Raw genomic sequence first — 25,950 nt, forward strand, 5'->3', positions numbered from 1 at the left:
TACCTATGGTCCACATCGACTCGACTCCCTATGGCAGTGATTCCCACTGTCATATACTACCCTTTACCTCTTTGCACACAATATGCCACAATTGCCTAATCCTCACAGCTTCCAACTACACGGTAACATTTAGTCACCAGTGGTCGGCAAACTCAGTAGTTAACAGAGCGGCAGTTTGCCGACCACTGTCCTATGGGAACAGCACTGCTGGTTTCCATGAGCAGCCATCGCACGAGGAAAGCCATTTTCACCACCTGTTGGTGGGGGGTGGGATGTGCATAGCCTCCTGCACAAAGGCCACTGACTTCCAGACTTGACTGAAGCTGTTACCGTTTTCACACTGAACGTTTCCTCGTTGCTTTTGCATTTGACCCATTTCCACTTCACTGAAATGCTTGCGTGTACAGGTTTATGCTTGTTTTGTGGAGAAGAGTCATCAACCTCGTCATGCGTCATACTGGGAGTCCTTTTCTGTATTTATGCTTGCTTATTCAACTTTATTTATTACTCATATCTCCTAAATACATGTGCCTTTTCCCTTCATTGATCTGTCAAAGACTGCGACTAGTTTAGGCTCCTATAATTGTGTGTGTTTTTTTAAATCAGTCTATTCTTTTAAACAGTCTTACATTGAATATGTTCTGTTAAAATGATATTGTGTATTGTACTTTTTTGTCCATATGCAATATGTCACTATGTCTAGTTTTTAAAAATATATATTTTTATTAATTTCAGAGAGGAAGGGAGAGGGAGAGAGAGAGAGATAGAAACATCAATGATGAGAGAGAATCATTGATTGACTGCCTCCTGCACGTCCCCCACTGGGGATCGAGCTCACAACCTAGGCATGTGCCCCGATTGGGAATCGAACTCTGACCTCCTGGTTCATAGGTCGACGATCAACTACTGAGCCACGCTGGCCGGGCTCACTTTGCCTTACATGCCATTCTTCTATTTTTCACTCAAAAGAATATGAGTGAAAAATGGTTGTTTCCTTGGATTTTCCTGATGTCATTTCAGATTGGATTTAAATAATAGTGACACAAAAATGCATCTGTGTGAGGGGTCCCCGAGACTGCCCCCGAGCTGGTGATTCACTGGAAATAGTCAGAGAGCTCAGCACGCAGGGTCTGGGCTTATCGCAGAGAAGGGTACAAAGCAGAATTCGCGAAGGGGAAGGTGCATCGGGCAAGTCCAGAGGAAACGGGTGCCAGCTTCCAAGAGCCCCTTCCGTGGTGTCACCCAGGACCCGCCTAGTCCCTCCAACAACAGGTCGTAACGGCACGTGAGGCACTCGTTAGAGCCAGTGCCCAGGTTTGATGGGGGCTGGTCGGGTGGGTGCTCTTGCATAGCACACACTGGGATTCCAGACTCGCAAAGGAAAGCGAGTGTTCAGCACAAATCACACCGTGTTTACAGACGTCCTAGGCACAGGAAACCGCCTTGATTAGTAGAGGAACTCTTGAAATTCAAGTTCGTCCATGCCAATCTTGCAGACAGGCCTTTCCAAGGATAGCAGTCTCAGGCCTAGAATATTCATTCTTCACAGCATCCCTGTCTTTTTTTCTTTTTCTTTTTCTTTTTTTTAAAGTTGAACTCCACCTGTTGTTTCATTCATTAGTATAATAACCAAAGTTCTTTTGTTGACTTTTCTTTTTTCAATTCAGAGTTTAAAGCCGTGATTTTTAAAATCTTTTGTTTTTAGGTTGGTAGATATGTGATTTCATTCATATATCAAAATAGGGATCATCATTTATAGTTTATTGTTTCAAACATTTTTTTGTTGTTTCTTTAAAAAAAAAAAAAAAGCGTAAATTTTTTTGAAACTATAACAGACAACAATACTGTTCTTTCTACGTTTCAAATTACATGCTTGGAGCAGTTTTAGATTTGACAGTTCTTTGTATCTTCCAAACATAATGCCTTTTTTGGTTCTTTTCTCAGCGCGATTACGTGGTGTTCATGATGGTCTGTTCACTGGGCAAATAGATGCTGTGGATACTTGTAATGCTACTTACAGAGTAACGTTCGATAGGACAGGGCTGGGAACCCATACTATCCCTGACTATGAAGTTCTTGTGAGTATTTCATAATAGATTTGTATATTATGCATATTAAGTATGTTATGTAGAATTTTCTTAGAGATTGTGCTGTATGATATAACCAAGATTTCAGGTCACTGAGGAAAAGATCCTTAGGGTTCCAAGCCCAGCCTATGGGACCCCTGAGACAGAACTATACTTAAGCATTCCACATTATTGAGAATCTGCCATTTCTGTATTATACCTTAACCACATAGCACTTTAGTGTAACAGAACTCGTCACTTCTGACTAGAATAAGCTCTACAACACTTTTGTTTTCAGCTGTTTTGTTATAGTCCTCTTGCAAAATGATTTTTAAAGTCTGAGGTAACAATTTTCACTTTAAAATTTGTTCTCCTGTTTATCCCCAGCGTTATAGAGGGCAGGTGTTAGTTACTCCCACTTTGTACATGATTACACTGAGACATTAGTAACTACAAATCACTGTAAGTAATTTAGTCAAGGCTCTAGAGCTGGTTTCCTGATGGGCTGAGAGTAGAATTCAGATCTTTTGAGTTTCTGATACAGTCCACTAAACTACTGGGCCATTATTTCATGATCATACTTGATTTAATCATGTCATGAAAATGATACACCTTTCTATAAGTTAAAATAATTTTAACTAATAAATCTACAATCTAACAAAGCTTTTAAAAATGAATAATGAACTTTAAAAAAATTTTATTGATTGATTTGAGAAAGAGAGAAACAATTTGTTGTTCCATTTATTTATGCATTCATCGTTGGTTTCTTATATGTGCCCTGACTAGAGATTGAACCTGCAACCTTGGTGTATCAGGACAACACTCTAATCAACTGAGCTCTACTTGGCCAGGGCTCAATAATGAACTTTCTTTTTTTTAATCCTCACCCAAGGATGTGCTTTTATTGATTTTTAGAGGGGGGGGGGGCATCAGTTAGCTGCCTCCCCTATGCACCCCAACCAGGGATCGAACCTGCAACCTAGATATGTGCCCTGATCGGGACTCGAACCCATGCCCTTTTGGTATGTGGGACGATGCTCAACCAATTGAGCCACACCAGCCAGGGCAATAATGAACTTTTTATAACAAAACTGGTGCCCCAGTGCACAGATTTGTGCACATTGAAAGGAAATTAATTAGAAGGTGGCCGGCGGGGTGGGACTGGGCTAGTCAGGCTGGACACGCCCTGAGCCAACCTCCCGAGGTCCCTCCCGGGCCGGCTGCACCTGGGGCAACGCCGTGGCTCAAAGGGCAGCGCCTGTGGAGTGAGCGGGGTCCCTTGGGCAGGTGGGGTCCCTTGGCCTGGCCTGCGGGGATTGGGCTGAAACGGGCCCTCTGACATCCCCTGAGGGGTCCCGGTTTGCGACAGGGCATTTCTCCGGTAACGCACCCCAGAACTGGGCTCCCTCCTCACTGGTTCTGGGGTGCGTCACCTGAGAACTGCCACTGCCAAGTCACTGCAGCTTGTCAGCTCCTGCATTGAGCGTCTGCCCCCTGGTGGTCAGTGCGCATCAGACCTACTTGGCTGGTCGGACGGTTGCTTAGCCTTTTAATATATATAGATTGTTTGCCTCTAAGCATCTTGGAAATTAAATTGTTAGCCTTTAGCCTCCCTTTTAAAAAATTACTTTGTTTAATTTGACTTTTAAGGTTTATGAGCCTACAATTAAAAATCAAAATTTCTGCCCTAGCTAGTTTGGCTCTGTGGTTAGAGTATTGGCCTCTGGACTGAAGGGTTGTGGGTTCGATTCCAGTCAAGGGCATATACCTTAGTTGCAGGCTCGATCCCTGGCCCTTAGGCATGCACAGGATGTAACCTACCGATGTCTCTCTCTCACATCAATGTTTTTCTCTCTCACTCTCCCCCCCTCCCTTACACTTCTTTAAGAATCAATGGATAAAATACTCTCAGGTGAGGATTAACAACAAAAACATAATAAATAGCCCTAACCGGTTTGGCTCAGTGGATAGAACGCCGGCCTGCGGACTGAAAGGTCCCAGGTTCGATTCTGGTCAAGGGCATGTACCTTGGTTGCAGGCACATCCCCAGTAGGGGGTATGCAGAAGTCAGCTGATTGATGTTTCTCTCTCATCGATGTTTCTAACTCTCTATCCCTCTCCCTTCCTCTCTGTAAAAAAATCAATAAAATATATTTAAAAAAAAACAAACAAAATAAATAAAAATTTCTTTATCTCCTTAGCGCAAAAATAGAAGAATCTTCCTTTTCTGATATGTACTTTTTAAAAACTATGGCTATTTATTGTGAGGGTTTCCTTATCCAACATAATTTTTAGAGAGGACAAATAAGAGCGAATGAAAATTTGGACTAGCTATAGAGGAAAGTATACCAACCATAAGTTTTCTCATTGAAGGATGAAATCTTTCAACCTTCCTTTCCAATAAAGGAAAATTGTTTCTGCTTCATTAATGTAATTTCCTTTATGAGAACTACTTTTCTCTGGCCAGAGAGTTCACTTTAATTGCAGTAGGTAACATTTAGATGGTCTTTAACACACAGGCAGCATCTTTGATCCTCCGTTTTGGTCTTTTGGTCTTTTTCTTTTCTTAATTCTTCCTGTTTTGTGGGTTCACTGTCTTGGTAGCCAAGTAGTATTTTCATACTCTGACTTAAGTTCTAGCCCTTTGATCTTTGTAGGATAGTGTATTCTCTGAAAAACTTTATTTCTGCATGAGTGTATATCATGCAGAAATATAATGTGTATGAGGCTAAAATGATTGGCAGACTTCTACAAGTCTACGGACTTCTCTCTTTTCCCATAGAGTAATGAGCCTCACGAGACAATGCCCATTGCTGCCTTTGGACAAAAACAGCGGCCTTCCCGGTTTTTTATGACTCCACCACGGTTGCATTATCCTCCTCTTCTCCCAGCGCCCACTACGGTAACGTTTTTAAAATGTCATCAGTAATTTAAATGATTATTATCAATGTTTATGAAATATACATCTATTACAGCAACCTCAGGAGGGGCCCACATTATTTTGAGTTGTCAGATTTTAAATAAAATAAGTAAACAGTTGCTTCAACTGGAAATATTTTTTTGGACTTTTTTTTTTTTTTAAGATTTTTTAATACAATATTAAATATATGAGAATTTACTCTTTATCTAAATACTAGTGGCCTGGTGCATAAATTCGTGCATATTGAAATTAATTAGAAGAAATATTTTAATATTGCTATTCACCCTTTCTCTATAATAGAAGTGTCAACCAAATTCACGATTGACAATAACAGATCGAAACACACACGTGCGATTGGCATCAGCAAGAGCTTTATATGTATCATGCATATGCGAGTCAACTTAGCCTTTTATAGATATAGAACAAACTTGCTTAATTAGACCTGCTCTCTGATTTAGCTAAACTTTTTCCAGCCCAGTGAAGCACCCCAACTTCTCTTTCAGGTAATTGTCAGCAACACAGCAGTAAATATCAACACGAAGCAGATTATTATTGTAGATCACGCAGGGAGAACAAAGGGTAAAATATTTAACTGCAGCAGTGTTTGACTATATTCTGCGCAGTGAGAAAACCTGAAGTCATTTTCAAGGTCCACCATTTCTTACTTCTTTTCAGTCGGGTCAAGTTTCTAAGCTTTCTAAATCTCTGTTTTCTGGTTAATGAAAAGAAAATAGGATTCCACCGAGTCTCCTATCTACCTACTCCAGGACTTCTGTGAGGAACAAATGAGATAAGGCACGGGAAAACGCTTCACAGACATTTGGTTACAGTGTAGTGTGTTCCTGGAACTCCAAGGAGGCTAGTCGCTAGGGAGAGGAAGCCGGGTGTTGCTACATGACGTCATTACCCGGCACCCACAGCAACCGTTTGTGGGCTGGGCTGGGCTTTGGGCTGCATTTTGCGCCATGGGGTGTCAGCAGCATCAGCTGTGATTTGGTGGGCTTTTGCTCCAGGGTGGTGGCGGGGCCAGTGTTGCACTTGGGGGAAGCCGAGTCTGCGGTGCCGTTTCTCTGTGCATGTCACAGCAGCTCCTGCGTTGAGCATCTGCCCCCTGGTGGCCAGTGCACGTCATAGTGATCGGTCGGAAGGTGGGAAGGACACTTAGCATATTAGCCTTTTATATAGATAAAAGTGGTTAAATGATTCCTTTTTATTTCCGTAGGATAATGATCCTTTATTAGGACAGTCACCTTGGAGAAGTAAGATTTCAGGTTCTGATACTGAAACGTTGGGTGGTTTTCCAGTAGAATTCCTTATTCAAGTGGTAAGAATTTTTCTTAATATCTTGACTCTTTGTTAAAAAAACTCAGTGTCTTTTGTGTTATTGAAGTTGAAAGTTTTTCTAGGACCAAATATTTAAATTTTTTTATCATTGTATTGGTTTTAAGAACTTCATTATTTCCATCAAAGCTTAAAAATAAAAATTTATAACAGCCATAAAAGACTTAGAAGTCTTTTCGGGGTGGGGGGGGCGTTTTATTTGGTTTGGTTCTTATCATTTTGTTACGTTAAGGACTCTCCCATTCTCGCCTCTCCTCTGTGAAACTTTGAGTGATTAGCTGTTAATAATTTGGATAAGTATAAAGCTTTTATTTGGCTATCTCAATGCATCTTGCCAACTCAACAGTTATGATGTGTTGGCTAGCTTTTTGGTTAGGAAGAACTTTCTTTCTGAGACTAGAAATATTTATTCAACTAAGATCTAAGCCTAAATTGAAACAAGTATAGAGTTATTATATAGAACAGTTTTTTCAAATAGCCTCTTAAGAATGTAATGAGACGTTTGTTTTGAAAGTTAGGTTAAATACATTATTTCCTTTGAGTCATTATTTAATAATATTTGATTTGTTTCTTTTTTGCCTTTTTTCAAAAGAAAAACTACTTTGGCTTAGGATAGTCTTTATAAATAAAAAAATTTGTATATACTGTATGTATATTATGTTATAAAACAGTGTTACCTTAAAATTCAGTGTTACCTTTTGCAATTCATTGTTACCCTTAAATTACTGATGTTATTTCAAGGAAAAGTCTTGTCATTTGTGTGCATGTGTTTAGCATTTTGTATTCCTCAATCATATGCTATTAAATTTCCTAACAATATAGAATTTTATTATGCCTTTGGCTTCAAAGGTGGAGAATATATTTTTATACAAAAATTTTAAATTGTGAAAAGAGCCAAAGCTTATGCTTTTCACAAATAGGATACTGTTCTCCTCCCCCCCCCCCTTTTTTTTTAAAGACATGCTTTCTTTAAATAGTGATAAAGCTAATATGTCATATTTAGGGAGAGAGAAATATCAACCAGCAGAGGGAGCCAGAAACAGCACTGCTGCACTGCTTCTAAAGTATTGATACTTTCATTGTGCTTAGATGTTTGGTTTCAGTGCTTAATTTTTTTAACTTTAAAATCTATGTCTAAAACCTAGTTAAAACACTACTTTCATTAATATTTTAAGCTATCTGAGAGGTAAAAATAAGAGTCCTTTTATGGATTTGTCTTGTAATATGTTAGGTTTTATGAACTCAGGTTTACTCTTGTTAATATTAAATTTTGAAGTATATGCATATGTTTTTCTTTTATTTCTAATATTTTTTCCTATGGCAAAATAAACAAGATTAAAATTTTTTACAAGTTTCATAATTCATAGTATACAGTGAATGTTCTTTTTGAGGGAACTTTTTATTCTTGGGGTTTGGGATTTGGAGGAATCTAAAAAGACTGATCCACTTTTATTTATTTATTATTTAAGATTTTTTTGTTTTGTTCTGTTTTAGAGAGAAAGAGAGAGGAAGGGAGAGGGGGAAAGAGAAAGCATCTATGTGAGAGCAGAACATCGATCAGTTGCCTTCCGTATTTGCCCTGAATGGGGGTCAAACCCACAGCTCAGGAATATGCCCTGACCAGGAATCGAACTGGCAACCTTTTGGTTCACTGGATAACAACAAACTGAGATGCTCAGCCAACTGAGCCACTCTGGCTGGGCCTGATCTGCTTTCTTACAGAGAACTCAGTTTTGAAAAGCATTAAAAGGAAACAAAGTGATTTTCTATCAAGAACAAATAAGCAATACAAAACTGAAACAAACAAAAAAGGGGAGAGAGACTGTGCCTTCATCCCATTTTTAATGCTTCTAACTCCCTAAAATCACACACATTTCCATAGAAACTCAGCAACTTAGAGGTGAAGGCAGACCAGTCCAGAGCTCTGGACCCACTGAGCAGTAAATAAAGGTCTGTATGAACACGTGTCCCTCTGCCAGTGTTTAAGAATTTTTTATATCCAGCTCTGTCCCATGTGTCTCGGTTGGTTGGAGCATTGTCCCGTGCACCAAGGGTCATAGGTTTGATTCCTGGTCAGGGCACATGCCCAGGTTGTGGGTTCGATCCCTGGTTGGGGCGTACATGGGAGGTATTCAATCTATGTTTCTCTCACACTGATATTTCTCTCTCCCTCTCCCTCTCTCTCTAAAATAATTTTTATATAAAAAATTTAAAGCACATAAAACAGACAAAATTGTTTAATGTACTTCTTTGTACCCATCATTGGCTGTAACAGCTATCAACAACTCCTGGCTAATATCAATCAATACATTAAAAAACAAAAAAAACTCCTGACCCATACTGTTTCATCTTTACTCCCTTTTGTGTTATTTGGAAGCAAATACCAGATAGCATTTATCTGTAAATGTTTCATTATGTGTCTCTAAAAGGTAAGGGCTCTTTTTATAAAAAGAAACACAACTATAATATTGTTACATCTAAAAAGTTAAAATATCTTACGAGTATCAGATATCCAGTCAGCATTTAAATTTTTCAGTTGTCCCTTAAATGTTAGATGCTCTGTTTCCCCATTCAGTTTATTTGTCCATAGAGTCTCCCAGCGTCTGTTTTTATTTTTATTTTTATATCCTTCGAGGATACTTTTTTCATTCATTTTCCGAGAGTGGAAAGGAGGGGGAGAGAGAGAGAAACTTCAGTGTGAGAGGGGCACATTGACTGGTTGCCTCCCCCATGCACCCCGCAAGGATGGGACACGCAACCCTTCCGTACACAGGCCAGTGCTCTAACCACTGAGCAACGCCAGCACGGCTCCCACTGGATTTTGCTGGCTGAATCCTTGTGGTATCGTTCAACATGATCTGTCTTTTGCGTTTCCTGAAAATTGCTTATTGGATATAGAGTTTTGATTGGATTTGGGTTTTTTATTTGGTTGAATTACTTGTTTTATGTGACTGCTTCTGTAGGTAGTTACGTATTCTGATAGGAAACTCATACTATTTTATCTCTTTTTAAATATAATGTTAGCTGGTACTGTTTATCAATGCCCAGATCCACCATTCATTAGGATTGTAAAATGGTGCTATTCTCATTCCATTATTTCTTCTTCAGTTATTAGTTGAAAGAGTTCTATAAAGAAAAATTTCCCCTAAACTATTATTTGGTTACCTAATGGTATAGTTTACATAGGAAAGGCAGGATAAATGCTTGATTTTTCTCTTTTCCCCCATTTTATAAAATAATGTGTTTAGTCACTAGCATTCTTTAACAGTGGTTATTTTTTTAAAGTATTAATATGAACGCATGGATTTTAACACATTTGTGCTTTAATCCCTTGCAGTTATCATTCTTGGTGGTTCACCAATTGTCCCATTTTGGGTTAGTGAAAGCTTTTTCAGGTGGACTCTGTAGTCCTTTTGACATGTCCTACTTGCAGTGGATTTTAAATAATATTTTCCTGTCAGCCAATCAGATTTATAAAATAAAACTAGAGGCCCAGTGCATGAAATTCGTGCACGGGAGGGGGGCCCTCAGCCCGGCCTGTGTCCTCTTCCAATCCGGGACCCCTCGGGTAGGGTCCCTAGGGGCTTGGCCGGCAATCGGGGCCTATCGGGGCTTTCCTTCCCCGGCTGCCGGCAGCTGGCCCCACCCCTGCCGCTGCCACTGCTACTGCTAGCCATCTGTGCAGCGCTGCCTCCCCCCCACCCCACCCCCCCCCGCCCACTTCCCCGCCACCGGTCGCCTCCCTCTGCGGGCAATAGCTGTAAGGTGCGATCACTTGGCTGGCCTGGCCTCCCTCTGTGGGGCGATCGCTGGCTGGCCCTGCACACCCGCCACAGTGTCACTGGCTGGTGGCCTGGGCCTCCCTTTGCAGGGTGATCATGGGACAATGGCAGGGCCCCCTGACCAATTGCATGGCACCCTTCTTGGCTGGCCTGGCGCCAATACGTGTCATAGCGTGGTCGTCCAGAAGGTCATCCGGACAGTCGTTCTGCTGTTCAGTCGTTCGATCGATTTGCATATTATGCTTTTATTATTACAGACGCCTGTGCTATATTTATATTGAAGCACTGAAATCGCAAATATCTTAGTGAAAAATTGGAAATTTGATGTCTAACTGATGTACTTCAATGCCTTTATTTGATCCAAAACATCTCTTATTCCTCTGTAGACCAAATTATCAAAAATTCTCATGATTAAAAAGGAACATATCAAGAAATTAAGGGAAATGAACACCGAGGCAGAAAAATTGGTAAGGATGTTTTTCATTTTTCTTTGCTTGTCTACTTTTAAAATGGTGAGGGCTTCTATATCTAAGGATTTTTAAATATTTTATGGAAGAAAACTTTGAGATAAATGTTTATTTTATTTTTAAAAATACATTATTGGTTTCAGAGAGGAAGGGAAAGGGAGAGAGATAGAAACATCAATGATGAGAGAGAATCATTGATCAGCTGCCTCCTGCATGCGCCCCACTGGGGGTCGAGCCCACAACCCAGGCATGTGCCCTGACTGGGAATTCAACCTTGACTTCCTGGTTTATAGGTTGATGCTCAACCACTGAGCCACACTGGCAGGGCGAGATAAATGCTATGTTTAAATCTTCATTTGTTATCACTAAGAATTCCAAACTGGATAAAAAATAACTCTGTGATGTATAAAAGAGACACATTGAATATAAAAGGACTCTCAAAGGGTAAAAATGTAAATGTATGAAAAGATATACAATGCAAAGTTCTAAAATAACAACAGAAGATCTTATAGCTATACTAGAGGCCTGTTGCACGAAATTCGTGCACGTGGGGGTGTGTCCCTCAGCCCAGCCTTCACCCTCACCAATCTGGGACATCCCTCTCACAATCCAGGACTGCTGGCTCCCAACTGCTCGCCTGCCTGCCTTCCTGATTGCCCCTAACTGCTTCTGCCTGCCAGCCTGATCACTCCCTAACCACTCCCCTGCCAGCCTGATTGATGCCTACCTACTCTCCTGCCAGCCTGATTGCCCCTAACTGCCTTCCCCTGCAGGCCTTGTCACCCCTAACTGCCCTCCCCTGCAGGCCTGGTCACCCCTAACTGCCCTCCCCTGCAGGCCTGGTCACCCCTAACTGCCCTCCCCTGCAGGCCTGGTCCCCCACAACTGCTCTCCCCTGCAGGCCTGGGTACCCCCCAACCGCCCTCCCCTGCAGGCTTGATTGCCCCCAACTACCCTCCCTTGCAAGCCTGGTCCCTCCCAACTGCCCTCCCCTGCTGGCCTGATCATCCACAACTGCCCTCCCTTGCAGGCCTGTTCCCTCCCAACTGCCCTCCCCTGCTCTGACTGGTTATCGAATGGTGACCTCCTGGTTCAACCACTGAGCTATGCCAGAGGGCTTTATTGAGCTTTTTTATGTGGGGGGCATGTGTTATTTCATTTTATCTTTGCCGTAATCCCATCTAGCATATGTTCTTATTATCCCCATTTTGCAGATGAGGAGACGGAGCACAGAAAGATTAAGGAACTTGCTTAAGGTCACAGCTAGTAGGTGACTGACTTAGGTTTTGAACACATATACTCCAACTAGCATCCATGCTTAATCATTATGCTATATTGAATTGATTCCTGATGGAGAATCAATTAAGTTTAAATAACTAAAACCCTTTCAATGAGTACATACAATTTTTTTACCAACTTTTTATATTGAAAAATCACAAACTTAGAAAAAAGTTGAAAGACTAATATAAGGAACATTATATAGAATCAGCAGTTTTGCTTCATTTCGTTTATCTGTATAAGATTTCCTTTTTTAAAAAGTAAATAGCAAACATGATGCTCTTAAGAATAAAGACAGTCTTCTAAGTAACAGTACATAGTGTTGTTACGACACACAAGAAGTATGGCTTTGAGTATTGACAATTCTAATAACCTTTAGTTTGTATTGGATAAGTCAGATCTCTTATTAGATCATTGAAATTACACTGCTCAAAAAAATCCTTGTCAAAATCTGATTTTCTCCTTCTCAGAAATCATATTCCATGCCCATTGGCATTGACTTTCAGCGGAGATATGCAACAATCGTTCTAGAGCTTGAACAGCTGAACAAGGACCTAAACAAAGTTTTGCATAAAGTTCAGCAGTACTGCTACGAGGTAGGTAATTTACATGAATTTCCCTTGCGGATCTGTGCCCTCTATACTTTCCTTTGAAGCTTACACATTTTAGAAAATCCAAAGTAAGCCAATATCTTATTAAAACCCTTTAACAGAACCATATTTCATATGTATTTTTATTCCTTACAGTATCTGCCAAATAGTGCTTTGTATCTTATTTGGATTACAACTGATATAGGCCTCAAAATTTTTTAGAAAAATAATTACTCTTTTTAAAAAATTTTATTGATTGCTTTTAGAGAGAAAGAGGAAGGGGTATAGGGGAAGAGAGAGATTTGTTGTCTCACCTATTCAATGCATTCATTGGTTGATTCCTGTATGTGCCCTGACCAGGGGATCGAACCCATAACCTTGGCATATCAGGAGGATGTTCCAGCCAACTGAGTTACCTGGTCAGGGCAAAAATAATAACTTAATTCTACTATCCCAAAGACTGTATTTTGGTTTATTTCCCCTTAGTTTTTAAATATATATACTAGAGGCCCGGTGCATGAGAATTCATGCACTGGAGGGGGGATCCCTCAGCCTGGCCTGCCCCCTCTCACAGTCCGGGAGCCCTCAGGGGTGGGGGCAACCCGGCGATCAGGGGATGGTGATGCCACTGCCGGCAGCGCAAGCCTTGGCAGCCCTGGTTACCTGAGCCTTGGGTGGCCCTGGGCGGCTGGGCAGCCGCCATCCCAGGCTTGCCTGTGCCTCAGGCCAGCCCTGGGAGGCTGAAGGGCGGGTCTGGCTGCACAGCGCACCTGCCACCCCCTTGGTGGGGCTGAAAGGACTGAGGGGACTCCAGCGGGGCTGAGGGGACTGGGCACCGCCATCTTTTGTGGCTATGGGCGCCACCATTTTGTGATGGTGTGACAGTCAATTTGCATATTCCCTCTTTATTAGATAGAATGCTTGTTATCACTAAGTTATGATCATGCTGTGTATACAATTTTGTTTCTTCCTCCTATAAACTTTACATTAGAACTGTGGATTGTTGAACTTCAAACACATAAGTCATAGGGTTATTTGTGAATTACCATTATCATACACATAAAATTATATATATGGCCCTAGCTGGTTTAGCTTAGTGGGTAGAACGTCGGCCTGTGGACTGAAAGGTCCCCGGTTTGATTCCAGTCAAGGCTGCATGCCCAGGTTGCGGGCTTGATACCCAGTGCAGGAAGCAGCCAATCAATGATTCTGTTTCATCATTGATGTTTCTATCTCTCTCTCCTCTCCCTTCCTCTCTGAAATCAATAAATATATTTTTAAAAAATTATATATATGAATGTGGTTCAACCGTTCACCCAAAGTGTGAGTTAAATGATGGATATGCATTTAGCATGCTCTTGCATTTGCATTCTTAGAGGTTTTATGTTTCCAGTAAGCCACCTTTATTTGTGATATGAGATTCTTAAACCATTAGCTTTTTGGGATACCAGCCTCATAGATAAGTCCCAAAGATCTGCCATAGGTGGTACTGTCAATCCATTATACTTGAACTTAGGGAAGTGAACTGTGGTTACCAACTACTAAACTGTGAGTATATTTTACTCATTCCTCTGGCCGTTAATTGCCATTAACTTTTATTTCCCTGGTAGTTATCACTTACCTACAGAGCAAAATGTGTTGTCCTAGCAAATAGATTCTCTCTGGACTAGCAGCTGTCCACGAGAGGTGCCAACCAAGCAAATAATGATGGTACAAGCAGCCCGGCTGGTGTGCTCAGTGGTCAGAGCATCAGCCCATGCACTGAAGGGTCTCAGGTTTGATTCATGGTCAGAGGCATGTTCCTGGGTTGCAGGTTCGATCCCAGGCCCTTGTCGGGGTGTTTACAGGAAGCAACCAATCGATGTGTCTCTCTGACATCAATGTTTCTTTCTCTCTCCCCCTCCTTCCCTTCCTTCCACTCTCTCTAAAAATTAATGGAAAAAAATATACTTAGGTGAGGATCAACAACAACAACCAAAAGATGACACATAGCAAAGCTGATGATACATGCAGCAGTGGGCTGCCCATCAGTCTTTTTGTATAATTTCATTATGTACACAAGGCCATTTGTGATAGGCTCATTTTCTAATGAAGTAAAATTACTTAATTTTCAGAAAACTTTTGTGGAAGTATAATTTTGACTTTAATATAAGAACATATCAGAGGGAACACTTATGACTAAGAAGTTGTGCTCCTAAGTACATACTTAATATATATGTGAACAGATATTTACCAGAAGATGTACACTAGAATGTTCATAGCATCACTGTTCATTTTAGTCAAAAATTAGCAATCACCCAAATACCCATTAATATTAGAATAAATCAATAAACTGTCATAAAATTATACAATGGAATATTCTCAGCAATGAGAATGAATGAACTCAACTACATGCAACACATGGATGAACTCACAAATATAATATTGAACAGGTAAAATCAGACACAAAAGAATATATATAATGCATGATTCCATTTACCAGTATGTAAAGCTCAAAAGCTAGTCTGTGATGCTAGAAGTCAGGATGGTGGTTACCCTCAGAGCATTACACTGGAAGTTGGTGTTAGGAGGGCCTCTGAAGTAATGTTCTATTTTTTAATCTAGATGCTGATTTCTCAGGCGTTTGATTTGTGAAAATTCATTAGTCCATACACTTTATGATTTGTGAACTTTTATGTAGTGATTTATATTCTTCAATTAAAACCTTTTTTTAGAAAGTGTTAGAGGACTAGGCTACTCACTGCAGCATTATTGGTAATTGCAAATTATTAGATAGAACTTAAATGCCACCCGCAGGGGATTGGCTACGTAACATAAGGTGTAACCACACAGTGGAGTGCTCTGCTGCTGTGAGGACGAACCCAGAGGCCCTCTATTTGCTGATGTGGAGTGTTCCAGGATATAGTAAGTAAACAAAGTAAGGTACATAGAAGTACATACAGTAGGTTACCTTTGGAGTAAGCAGAAATACACAGAAATAAAATAGACATGCCTCTGCTTAGTTTTTCCAAAACACGCAGGAACGATAAACCAGAAAGTCATTTGGGAATGGAATAGGGATAGAGGAGTGAGGAAGAGTGACATTTCTTTCTGTGTTTGTTTCCTCAACAAATACAGGTAAACTCTAAAATGGAATGCAAACAAATGAGCCTAACTGTATTTCAAAGGAGTAGCGTGAACACATTGAAGGGCGCAAAGACGAATCCAAATGACTTTAACCCTACCAGACCTGAGGCCCTGAACCTAACTGTCTCCTATACCTGGGCTCCTGAGCATTAAAGAGAAAAAATCAACATGATATAGAAAAATGTTAGTTACATGCAAACAAATGGTTAGAATAAGATGGAACTTGGAGACATTGTAGGAAATAGGTCTACCGAAAATTAGGTACAGCGGTATAGCGGCAGATTCGGAAATTACCGAAAAATTGGTACAGTGGTCTGGTAGGGTTAACATAGTATTTTGACTATATAGCCTTAGTCTAAAGGTAAACCAAACGTTAAACAAATACTGAACTCTAGTTAATAGGGTTTCTCTCATAGTGGTAAAGGATTAGCAATTCTGAAACACTATCCTAGGATTAAGCAAATCCTAATATATAAAAACCCAGGGTCTGTAACATCCAAAATGACCGAAGGCTCGACCAACCAAAAGTCAGTGCTGGGTTGCCATGGCGACTCAAGCACTGACTGCCTGCTGATGCGGGCACCACAACTCATTGCCGAGGGGGCTGCGGACCAGGCCCGAAGATAGACCTGGAGAGAGAAGCAGGGTCTGATCCGTAGCCTCCGTGGCAGCTATTGATCAGCCTCTGCCTCTCTCTTTCTCTCAGGGCCTGGCCAGCAGCCGCGCCTCTCTTTCTCTTAGGTCTCTGCTGGGGCTGCTTATCAGCCCTGCCTCTCTGATCAGGCCCGTTGATATGCTGACTGGCATACAAACCAACCATTCAGAACCAAATCTGGGTGAACTGTGAAGGCAGAATCTAAGGTGGGGGCTGAGGAGGGGTTTTAAGGGCAACAGCTGTTTGGTGTAAGGTGTAAGAAAGCGGTTCAATTTTTTAATGACCCATTTGGCAGTATAGTGCCTATGGCTGGCTATCAGTCCAGATATAGGGATTATGTATTTTTGTTTGCCAAGAGCATCTCCTCCTGATGAAAAAGGCTCCCTCTCCCCCCCCCCCCCCCCCATTTAAGCAATCCTATCCTATATAATCTATCTATACTACTAAAAGGGTAATATGCTAATTAAACCAGGTCAACCGGCCAGCTTCCTGATGTCCGACTTCCTCCCAGACAAAGCCATGGTGGTGAGGGCCAAGGCAGAGGCTGTAAGGGGCAATCAGGCTGGCAGGGGAGGGCAGTTGGGGGCGAGATCAGGCTGGCAGGGGAGGGCAGTTGGGGGTGAGATCATGTCGGCAAGGGAGGGCAGTTAGGGGTGATCAGTCCGGCAGAAGCAGTTGGGGGCGAGATCAGGCCGGCAGGGGAGAGCAGTTAGGAGTGAGATCAGGCCAGCAGGGGAGGGCAGTTAGGGGTGATCAGGCAGGCAGGCAGAGGGGTTAGGGGCAATCAGGCAGGCAGGCAGAGGCAGTTAGGGGTGATCAGACAGGCAGGCAGAGGTTAGGGGCAATCAGGCAGGCAGGCTGAGGGGTTAGGGGCAATCAGGCAGGCAGAGGCAGTTAGGGGCGATCAGACAGGCAGGCAGGTGAGCAGTTAGGAGTCAGCGGTCCCAGATTGCTAGAGGGATGTCCAACTGCCAATTTAGGCCCCATCCCACACGGCCCGGGCCTAAACCGGCGGTTGGACATCCCCCAAGGGGTCCCCAATTGGAGAGGGTGCAGGCTGGGCTGAGGGAATCCCCCCTCCCCGTGCACAAATTTTGTGCACCAGGCCACTAGTGATTAAATAAGTATATGAGGATAATGGGAGCCAAGTCTCTCCCTATTGGAGAAAGGACTTATCAAGAAGGGGAAGACTAGAATGAACCCGTTGGTATGCGACTAGAATAGGAAGAATCATATGCATTCCTGGTTCATTTTATTTTTATTTTTAATTTTTATTATTTTTTTAAACTTTAATAAATCTTTATTGTTCAGATTATTACAATTGTTTCTCCTTTTTCCCCCCATATCTCCCCATCACCCAGTTCCCTCCCCCCCATTGTCCTTATCCATAGGTGTATGATTTTTGTCCAGTCTCTTCCCATCCCCCCCACACAGGCACCCCTTTCCCCCTGAGAATTATCAATCCACTCCCATTCTATGCCTCTGATTCTATTATGTTCACCAGTTTCTGTTCCTCAGATTTTTAATTCACTTGATTTTTAGAATCACTTGTTGATAGATATGTATTTGTTGTTTATAATTTTTATCTTTACTTTTTTCTTCTTTTTCCTCTTTTTAAAGAATACCTTTCAGCATTTCATATAATACTGGTTTGGTGGTGATGAACTCCTTTAGCTTTTTCTTATCTGTGAAGCTCTTTATCTGCTCTTCAATTCTGAATGATAACTTTGCTGGGTAGAGTAGTCTTGGTTGTAGGTTCTTGCTATTCATCACTTTGAATATTTCTTGCCATTCCTGTCTGGCCTGCATAGTTTCTGTTGAGAAATCAGCTGACAGTCGTATGGGTGCTCCCTTGTAGGTAACTGTTTTTCTCTTGCTGCTTGTAAGATTCTCTCTTTGTCTTTTGCCCTTAGCATTTTAATTATGATGTGTCTTGGTGTGGTCCTCTTTGGATTCCTCTTGTTTGGGGTTCTGTGCGCTTCCTGAACCTGTAAGTCTATTTCTTTCACCAGGTGGGGGAAGTTTTCGTTCATTATTTCTTCAAATAGGTTTTCAGTATCTTGCTCTCTCTCTTCTGGCACCCCAAAAATTCGGATATTGGTACGCTTAAAGCCATCCCGGAGGCTCCTTATGCTATCCTCACACTTTTGGATTCTTCTTTCTTTCCGCCTCTCTGGTTGGGTGTTTATTTTCTTCCTCATATTCCAGATCTTTGGTTTGACTCTTCGGGTGCGGTGGTCTACTCTGTATATTCTTTATTTCAGACAGTGTATGCATAATTTCTGAATGGTCCTTTTCTATTTTTTTGGTATTCTCATTTAGGTCCTTGAAGGTCTCTTCAAGTTTCTCAGCGGTTTTTAGAAGATTCTTGAGTAACCTTATAAATATGGTTCTGAACACTGTGTTGTCCATTAGTTTGCGTTCATCTATCTCTCCTACTTGTGACATACTTTGATGTCTCCACATTTTGGCTGCCTCCCTGTGTTGATGGAGTGGCTTTGTGTGGTCGGTGACCTATAGGGGCAGGTAGCTCAGCTTCCCCAATCACCCTAGGTGGTCGCTCTTGGTACTCCCCTTTGTGGGCTGAGTGGAAAGTCTTGGTGTAGTTAAAAGCCTTTATTGCTGTTGGTACACTGGGAGGAATTGACCTCCGGTCCAATTGGTTGTGAGGGCCTGCTGTGTCTATAACAGAAGAATTGCTGTGCTGGAGACACAGTAGGGCTTTGGTGCTCACTGAGTCTGCCTCTTGAATGTGTCCCTTATGAGAGTGGTTGAAATCTGGTGTCTTCCACACCGACAGAAAAGTCACTCTCACTCTCCGACTGGCCGAGAGTCCCGTAGGCATCTGGATCCCCCGCGTGTCCCCAGAAACTGGAGTTCAGAGTGGTTGGGATTGTTGGTATCACTGGCGGGAGTTGATCTCCAAGCCAGTTGGCTGTGAGGATCAGCAGTGTCTCCGCTGGGAGAGCTTCTGTAGCTTGGATGGGGCGGAGTCTCAGGGTGGCGCAGACAAGCTTTGGTTTCCCGTCTGCTCTGCCCTAAGAGGGGCGGTTTCTCCATGCCCGAATTAATGACTGCGCGCCTCTGAGAGAAGGCAGCTTTCGAGCCTCTCCCGCTGCCTAACAGACCAGTTTCTCCCCAGCTGGGGCTGGATTTCAGTGCAGACCGGAGGTTTTGTTTTTCTCCCGAACGAGAAATCCAGTCACTGGGAGGGCTGTGCTCAGCTTGGATGGGGTGGAGTCTCAGGGTGGCGCAGACAAACTTGGTTTCCGTCCGCGCCGCCCTAAGAGGGGCGGTTTCTCTGTGCCCTAATCAATGGCTGTGCACCTCTGAGAGAAGGCAGCTTTCGAGCCTCGCCCGCTGCCAAACAGCCCAGTTTCTCCCCGACCACAGCTGGATTTCAGTGCAGTCGGGAGGTTTTGTTTTTCTCCCAAACGAGAAAGCTCGCCACGCAGCGTCTGCTGCCCTCCCTCTCTGCGCGCTGCGAGCAAGCCTGCCGCGTATTCAGCCGCCCGCCCTCTCTGCGCTCACAGATCTCCGCACCTCCACAGCTCCTGAGGCTCAGCGTCCCCCTCTCTGTTTTTCTCTAGTTGTAGGTTTTCCACTCTGCCAGCTTTCCGGTGGTTCTGGACGGTGTGCGCTCTGTTTTCCAGTTGTAGTTTCAAAATTGTTGTGGCAGGCAACAATTAGGTGTTTACCTTATGCCGCCATCTTGGTTTCTCTCAATCACTAGAAATTTCATTTTATTTTTATAATATGGGTATAAGTAAGTGTGGATGTGTGCTGAGAGAACCTACAGCTATGACACCCTGATAGCACTGAGCATACCCAGCATCCAAATCTCAGTGACTATACACAGCTCTTCAATAAAAGGAAGCAGCACTCTGTGGAAAAGAGCCTGATCCCAGAGCTGGGGCAGAGAATGTGGGAGATGAGCCCAGACCATCTTATTGTGTCAGGGAAGTAAAACGTGCCCCCAGATTATGGGGACATAGCAAAAGGGACCATCTCAACAGGATCCCTGCTGGTCAAATCTGGGGCAATTTGAGCTTCAGCATAAGTAAATTATAGTAAGAAATTATAACCCACTGAATAAAGTAAGATCCATGAGTCCACTAATATTATTTCTTAAGGAAAAATTCTCAATAGTAAAATATCAATAAACGTAGAAGGAATGATAAGAATGAGAAAGACACCATTTGTCAACTATCATAGTACTATTTGGGAAAGATGAGAATCATCAATAGATGCTAAAACTAGTGGGTAAAAGTTTGATGAGGAACATAATCTTTACAAAGCCTCACAATATCTCTTCACAGATACTTATTAATTACTAAGGGGCAAATCCTTTACTTTGGGGAAATCTGCAGACACTTAACTACCTTAGCCAAGTGATCAGATAACATCACAGTAATGGGACAGGCCACCTTCCGGTGCCTCCCAGTCACGATTCTCAGAGAAGTAGCATCACGTTGTGGTATTCCTGCCCAAACTGCGTAACCTCAGTGTAGTCATGAGGAAACAGACAAACCACATTGAGGGATGTTATACAAAGTAATTGGCTGGTACTCTTCGGAAATATCAAGGTCATGATATAAAGGAATCTAAAGGGACATGATAACCAAATGCATTCAGGGGGAAAACAGCTATGTGTAAGACATCATTGAGTCAATTAAGAAATTTGAATATGGACTATTAGAAAATGGAATTATAAAAAAAAAAGAAAGAAAATGGAATTATATCAATGTTAAATTTCCTGGACTATTCTTTTTTAAAAAAGTATTTTTTATCGATTTCAGAGACGAAGGGTGAGGAGGAGAGAAAAACATCAATGATGAGAGGGAATCATTGATTGGTTGCCTTCTGCATGGCCCTCACTGGGGATTGAGCCTGCAGCCTGGGCATGTGCCCTTGACCGGAATCAAACCCAGGACCCTTCAGTCCACAGGCAGATGCTCTATCCACTGAACCAAACTGGCTAGGGCAACTGCACTATTCTTAAGTAAGAGAACATCCTTGTACTAAGGAAATAATGAGTATTTAGGGATAAAAAGTATAAGGGAAAAGAATTATATATACACAAACAGAGAGAGATCAAACATTAAGTCAAATGCAATAAGCCATAACCAATGAGTGAATCTGGGTAAAAGGTTATCTAGAGTTTTTGCTTTATTTTCTTTAGAGAACTGTTATAGGAGAAAAAGACTTCTTAGGTAAGAGTGCACGTGATTTTTGTCATAAATGCTAGTTTTGTAAAAATCCAAATCTGAAAACAGCACAAGGACACAAATGACATGGCTTTGTGAACGTGCATCTGACGTGTCATCCTCGTGTCCAGCTTGCTCCGGATCAGGGGCTGCAGCCTGCAGACCAGCCCACAGACATGAGACGGCGGTGTGAGGAGGAGGCGCAGGAAATCGTGCGGCATGCGAATTCCTCCGCAGGGCAGCCCTGTGTTGAAAATAAAAACCTGACCGACCTCATCTCCAGGCTTACAGCTATTTTATTACAAATTAAGGTAAATTTCGGAGAAAATGTTTCCTTAATATCGACACCTAAATGGACTATGCTAATTTGTTGCTAAAAAATTATAATACATAGATTAGATCGGGCATTTTTTTGTCTGTAGTTGAACTATAAATTAAACTTTGAAATATTTTTTCCTTTTAGTGTCTAGCAGAAGGAGGAGACCTGAATTCCTTTGAATTCAAATCACTTACAGATTCATTGAATGATATCAAGAGTACAATAGATGTTTCTAATATCAGGTAATTCATTAGATGTACCCTAATCATTTTTATATTAAATTCAGTGATTCCCAGTACTAGTTTGAAGAATTATGCGTATTTGTGAAGTACTTACATACTTTGTATTCTTTAAATAAATTGTAAAAGAGCTTTTCAGTTATATCCAGTCTATTGATAGAATAGAAACTTCACGTGGAATTTTTATATAAAGGAATTAGAAAACATATATTTCGGTTTTTTAAAAAATAGATTTTTATTGATTTATGAGGGGAAGAGAGAGGGGGAATTGGACCGCTGACCACCTGGATCATGGGTCCACGCTCAACCACTGAGCCACGCCGGCCAGGCTCGGTTTGGTTTAGCGTGGAGGCTCAGCAGAGAGGCAGGGAGAGCCTGGTCCACGGGGCTCGTGCTCTTGCCGTCACTCCTGGGCTTTCAGTTAGTGCTGACATAGAATTAGGGCTAATAATCCTTATCTTAGCTATTTCCTAATTTTCTTAGCAATTTTCCTTTTTAAAAAAATTGTTTTTAATATTATGAAATACAGCAGTTAACCATGTTTCTTCTTTCTTTAGTTGCTTTCAGAATAATGTAGAAATCCACGTTGCACATATTCAGAGCGGCCTGAGCCAGATGGGAAACTTACATGCCTTTGCAGAAAATAACACCAACAGAGACTGAGCAGATTTAATTATGCCAACTGCATAGGACATTGTTTTCGAGAAGTTCTTTTCCTTCATATAGGCTTCCAACACCAAATCACCTAGCTGCTGGGAAACAAGGGAAACTTATATCTCCAAATAAGGCATTTTAATATACTGTACTGCTTCTGAAACCAGCATTGCTGACCATCAGTATATTTATTTTTCTTTTATTATTCAGCTGCAGGAGCATTGCTTGTATTACATATGATTATTAGCAAGTAGTTTTTAAACTGGAAATGTCTGAACATACTTCCATGGAGGAATGCATTGGCCATTTTTTAATGTGCATGAATTCGCATTAATGTACACGTGCAGACAGCTGTAGCGGAGAACATGGAGAAGCGGTCTTGTGCACACGTGTGGCCATGTGGGAACTGCATCTGGAAAACGGCAACTCCAGTTCATTAGTCCGTCACCACCTCAGTCTTCAGAGAACATACGAGCTATGGGAAGCCTCGAGGGAAGGAAGCACTGGAAGATGGATGGGAAACAGACTGTGCTGGTATATCTAGTATATACTTGCAATGTGACATGGTTCTGTAGATCATTTTATAATAATAAATATTTTAATTTATCATAATTTATAAAAGAAACCTTTGTTGTTTGTCTGTTGAAAGAAAATGAAGGAGCAGGAAAAAAGCATTACTTGCAAAATGCTGAATCTCAGCAAGTGGATTTGGCATGTCATGTCTTTCCCCGTCAATTCAGGGCAAAAAGTGCTATTGTTATGAGATTTATTAAAAAAGAAAAGACTGATAACACACTATTTTCATATTTTTTGTTTATTTGCACAACTTTTAGACCAAATTACTGGTTAAAATCCACAATATACCATTTATAAAGTAAAAAGATTTTATAAGGAAAACAACACCCGCGCTGTGAAATACAGAGAAAAGGTTTGTATTTGGTTGTGGTTTTGTTTTTTTTGTTTTGTTTTTTTAAAGAAAATCCTAAAATATTAATCTTGTAAAAAGTGTATTTGGAATTCTCTGTTTTAATATAGAATATTATAAAGTCAAAATATAATAAATTGTTTTCAGATTTGGGATTTAAGATATAGCTGTAGAAGTGGCTTTAATTCTTTTAGATGTCTCATAAAATGAGGCTTTTATATATTAATGTATAAAAAAAAATGAATTATTTTCCATTTTAAATTTTTGTATAGTTTAAAAATGCTTCCATATTCTGTGCCACTGCAGAACTTTAGTGCAGAGTTTATATTTAGCTCAACTGTTATGTTAATTAAGAAAAGCATAAATCTTTTATTCTTAATATTTGTAATTCTAAATAAATTGATCTATGAAAATTAATATGTCTACATTTTCATCCTATCTATCTAATAAAAGGGTAATATGCAAATTACTGTCACTCCAACACACAAGATGGCCACCCCCATGTGGACACAATATGGCTGCCACAAGATGGCTGGCAGGAAAGGGCAGTTAGGGGTGACTGGGCTGGCAGAGGAGGGCAGTTGGGGGGAACCAGGCCTGCAAGGGAGGGCAGTTGGGGGCAATCAGGCCTACAGGGGAGGGCAGTTAGGGGTGACCGGACCTACAGGGGAGGACAGTTGGGGAGACACAGGCCTGTAGGGGAGGGCAGTTGGGGGGGACCAGGCCTGCAGGGGAGGGCAGTTGGGGGCAACTATGCCTGTAGGGGAGGGCAGTTGGGGGGGACCAGGCCAGCAGGGGAGAGCAATTGGGGGAAACCAGGCCTGGAGGGGAGGGCAATTAGGGGTGACTGGGCCAGCAGGGGAGGGCAGTTGGGAGTGACCAGACCTGCAAGGGAGGGCAGTTGGGGGCAACCAGGCCTGCAGGGGAGGGGAGTTAGGGGCGACCAGACTGGCAAGGGAGGGCAGTTGGGGGTGACCTGGTCGGCAGGGGAGGGCAGTTAGGAGCAATCGGGATGGCAGGGGAGCAGTTAGGCGTTGATCAGGCTGGCAGGGGAGTGGTTAGAGGGTGATCAAGCTGGCAGGCAGAAGCAGTTAGGGGCAATCAGGCAGGCAGGCAGGCGAGCGGTTGGGAGCCAGCAGTCCTGGATTGTGAGAGGGCAGTCAGGCATCCCTCGAAGGGTCCTAGATTGTAGACGGTGCAGGCTGGCTGAGGGACACCCCTCCACACCCACCCCCCCATGCACGAATTTTATGCACCGGGCCTCTAGTTTAATATAAGTTGATAAGTATTCCTTCTTTTTAAGAAGTTTTAAGGAATTATAATACCAAATTTTATTTTTAGGGGAAACAGTACAGATTAATTACTAACGTGTTCTGAATAATAAAACCATCCAATCCTACTTTAAGGAGGAGTTTTTCCCATTCCTGAGGAAATCACTGAGGAAAACACTAAGCAAGTAAGTCACTTGGCTCATATAGACCGAGTGAAATGTCACTTTAATGTATTCTGCCTAGCATAAGGTAAGGATTTTCTACATTAAAAATATTTTTATTGATTTTAGAGAGGAAGGGAGAGGGTGAGAGAAAAAACAATGATAAGAGAAAGTCATTGATTGGCTGCCTCCTGCACGCCCCACACTGGAGATGGAGCCCACAACCTGACCAGGAATCAAACCGGCGACCTCTTGGTTCTGGGGTCGATGGTCAAACAATGAGCCACAGCAGGCAGGCATACATTTTACACCTGACATTTCTGAAGGCTCACTGGTCACACTTCAAGTATACCTCATTTTGCACATAGTGAAGTGCTGTTGTCTTTCAGTGCCATCATGTGGACGGCAGGACCGGTGCTAAGAATGTATTTGAATTTTATTTCTGTTTAGGGAAGAGGAAATCCGTGTAATCCAAAGCAGTCATTTTGGGTCTCTGAGCATCACTTTGAATGATGCTGCCCCTGCCTAGCGCCTCTCTGGAGCTCTAAAGAAAGCTGTCACAGCCAGGGTGAGGGAAGAAGTAAGCATACCATGTGTTAGATTTGGTTCTTAATTACTTCGTTAGTTTAAAAATCAGAGTCACTTGCTACCATTCAGAATCTACCAAAAGATTTGCCTATTACATATTGTCCCTCGAATTCATGCACCGTTCTCCATATTCATTATCAGTACAACTCCCACCCCCGCTGTCCTCCCTAGCCTGGCACGCAGGTCAGTGTTCGCTCAGCCCTCCTCGAACGCAGCCACCGTTAAGTGATATTTGTAAAATGCGGAATTGGTCATGTCCCCATCTAAAGCCCTAGGGCTCTCAGGACAAATGCAGAATTCTTACAAGACCTGCAAAGCCGTGCATGACCTGGCCCGCCCTCCCCACTTGCCAGTCCTACAC

At 42.1% G+C, this 25,950-nt stretch overlaps 1 protein-coding gene across 3 annotated transcripts in view; it reads left to right on the forward strand.

Moving 5' to 3' along the window:
- LIN9 (lin-9 DREAM MuvB core complex component) overlaps nt 1-23,941 on the forward strand; it is a 50,569-nt gene extending 26,628 nt beyond the window's left edge. For 2 of the 3 annotated variants that reach the window (XM_028138531.2, XM_028138535.2), the window contains 8 exons: nt 1,945-2,078; nt 4,849-4,968; nt 6,209-6,310; nt 10,496-10,576; nt 12,325-12,450; nt 21,564-21,743; nt 21,896-21,993; nt 22,548-23,939. In XM_028138531.2, coding sequence (XP_027994332.1) covers nt 1,945-2,078; nt 4,849-4,968; nt 6,209-6,310; nt 10,496-10,576; nt 12,325-12,450; nt 21,564-21,743; nt 21,896-21,993; nt 22,548-22,653 — 947 coding nt within the window. In that variant the 3' untranslated portion in view covers nt 22,654-23,939. Of the gene's footprint in view, nt 1-1,944; nt 2,079-4,848; nt 4,969-6,208; nt 6,311-10,495; nt 10,577-12,324; nt 12,451-21,563; nt 21,744-21,895; nt 21,994-22,547 lie in introns of all 3 variants that reach the window. The other variant, XM_054713092.1, reaches the window with a different exon arrangement.
- The last annotated feature ends 2,009 nt before the right edge of the window (nt 23,942-25,950 follow it).

Source organism: Eptesicus fuscus, chromosome 24 (assembly GCF_027574615.1).
Source record: "Eptesicus fuscus isolate TK198812 chromosome 24, DD_ASM_mEF_20220401, whole genome shotgun sequence".
NCBI classification, from domain to species: Eukaryota; Metazoa; Chordata; class Mammalia; order Chiroptera; family Vespertilionidae; genus Eptesicus; species Eptesicus fuscus.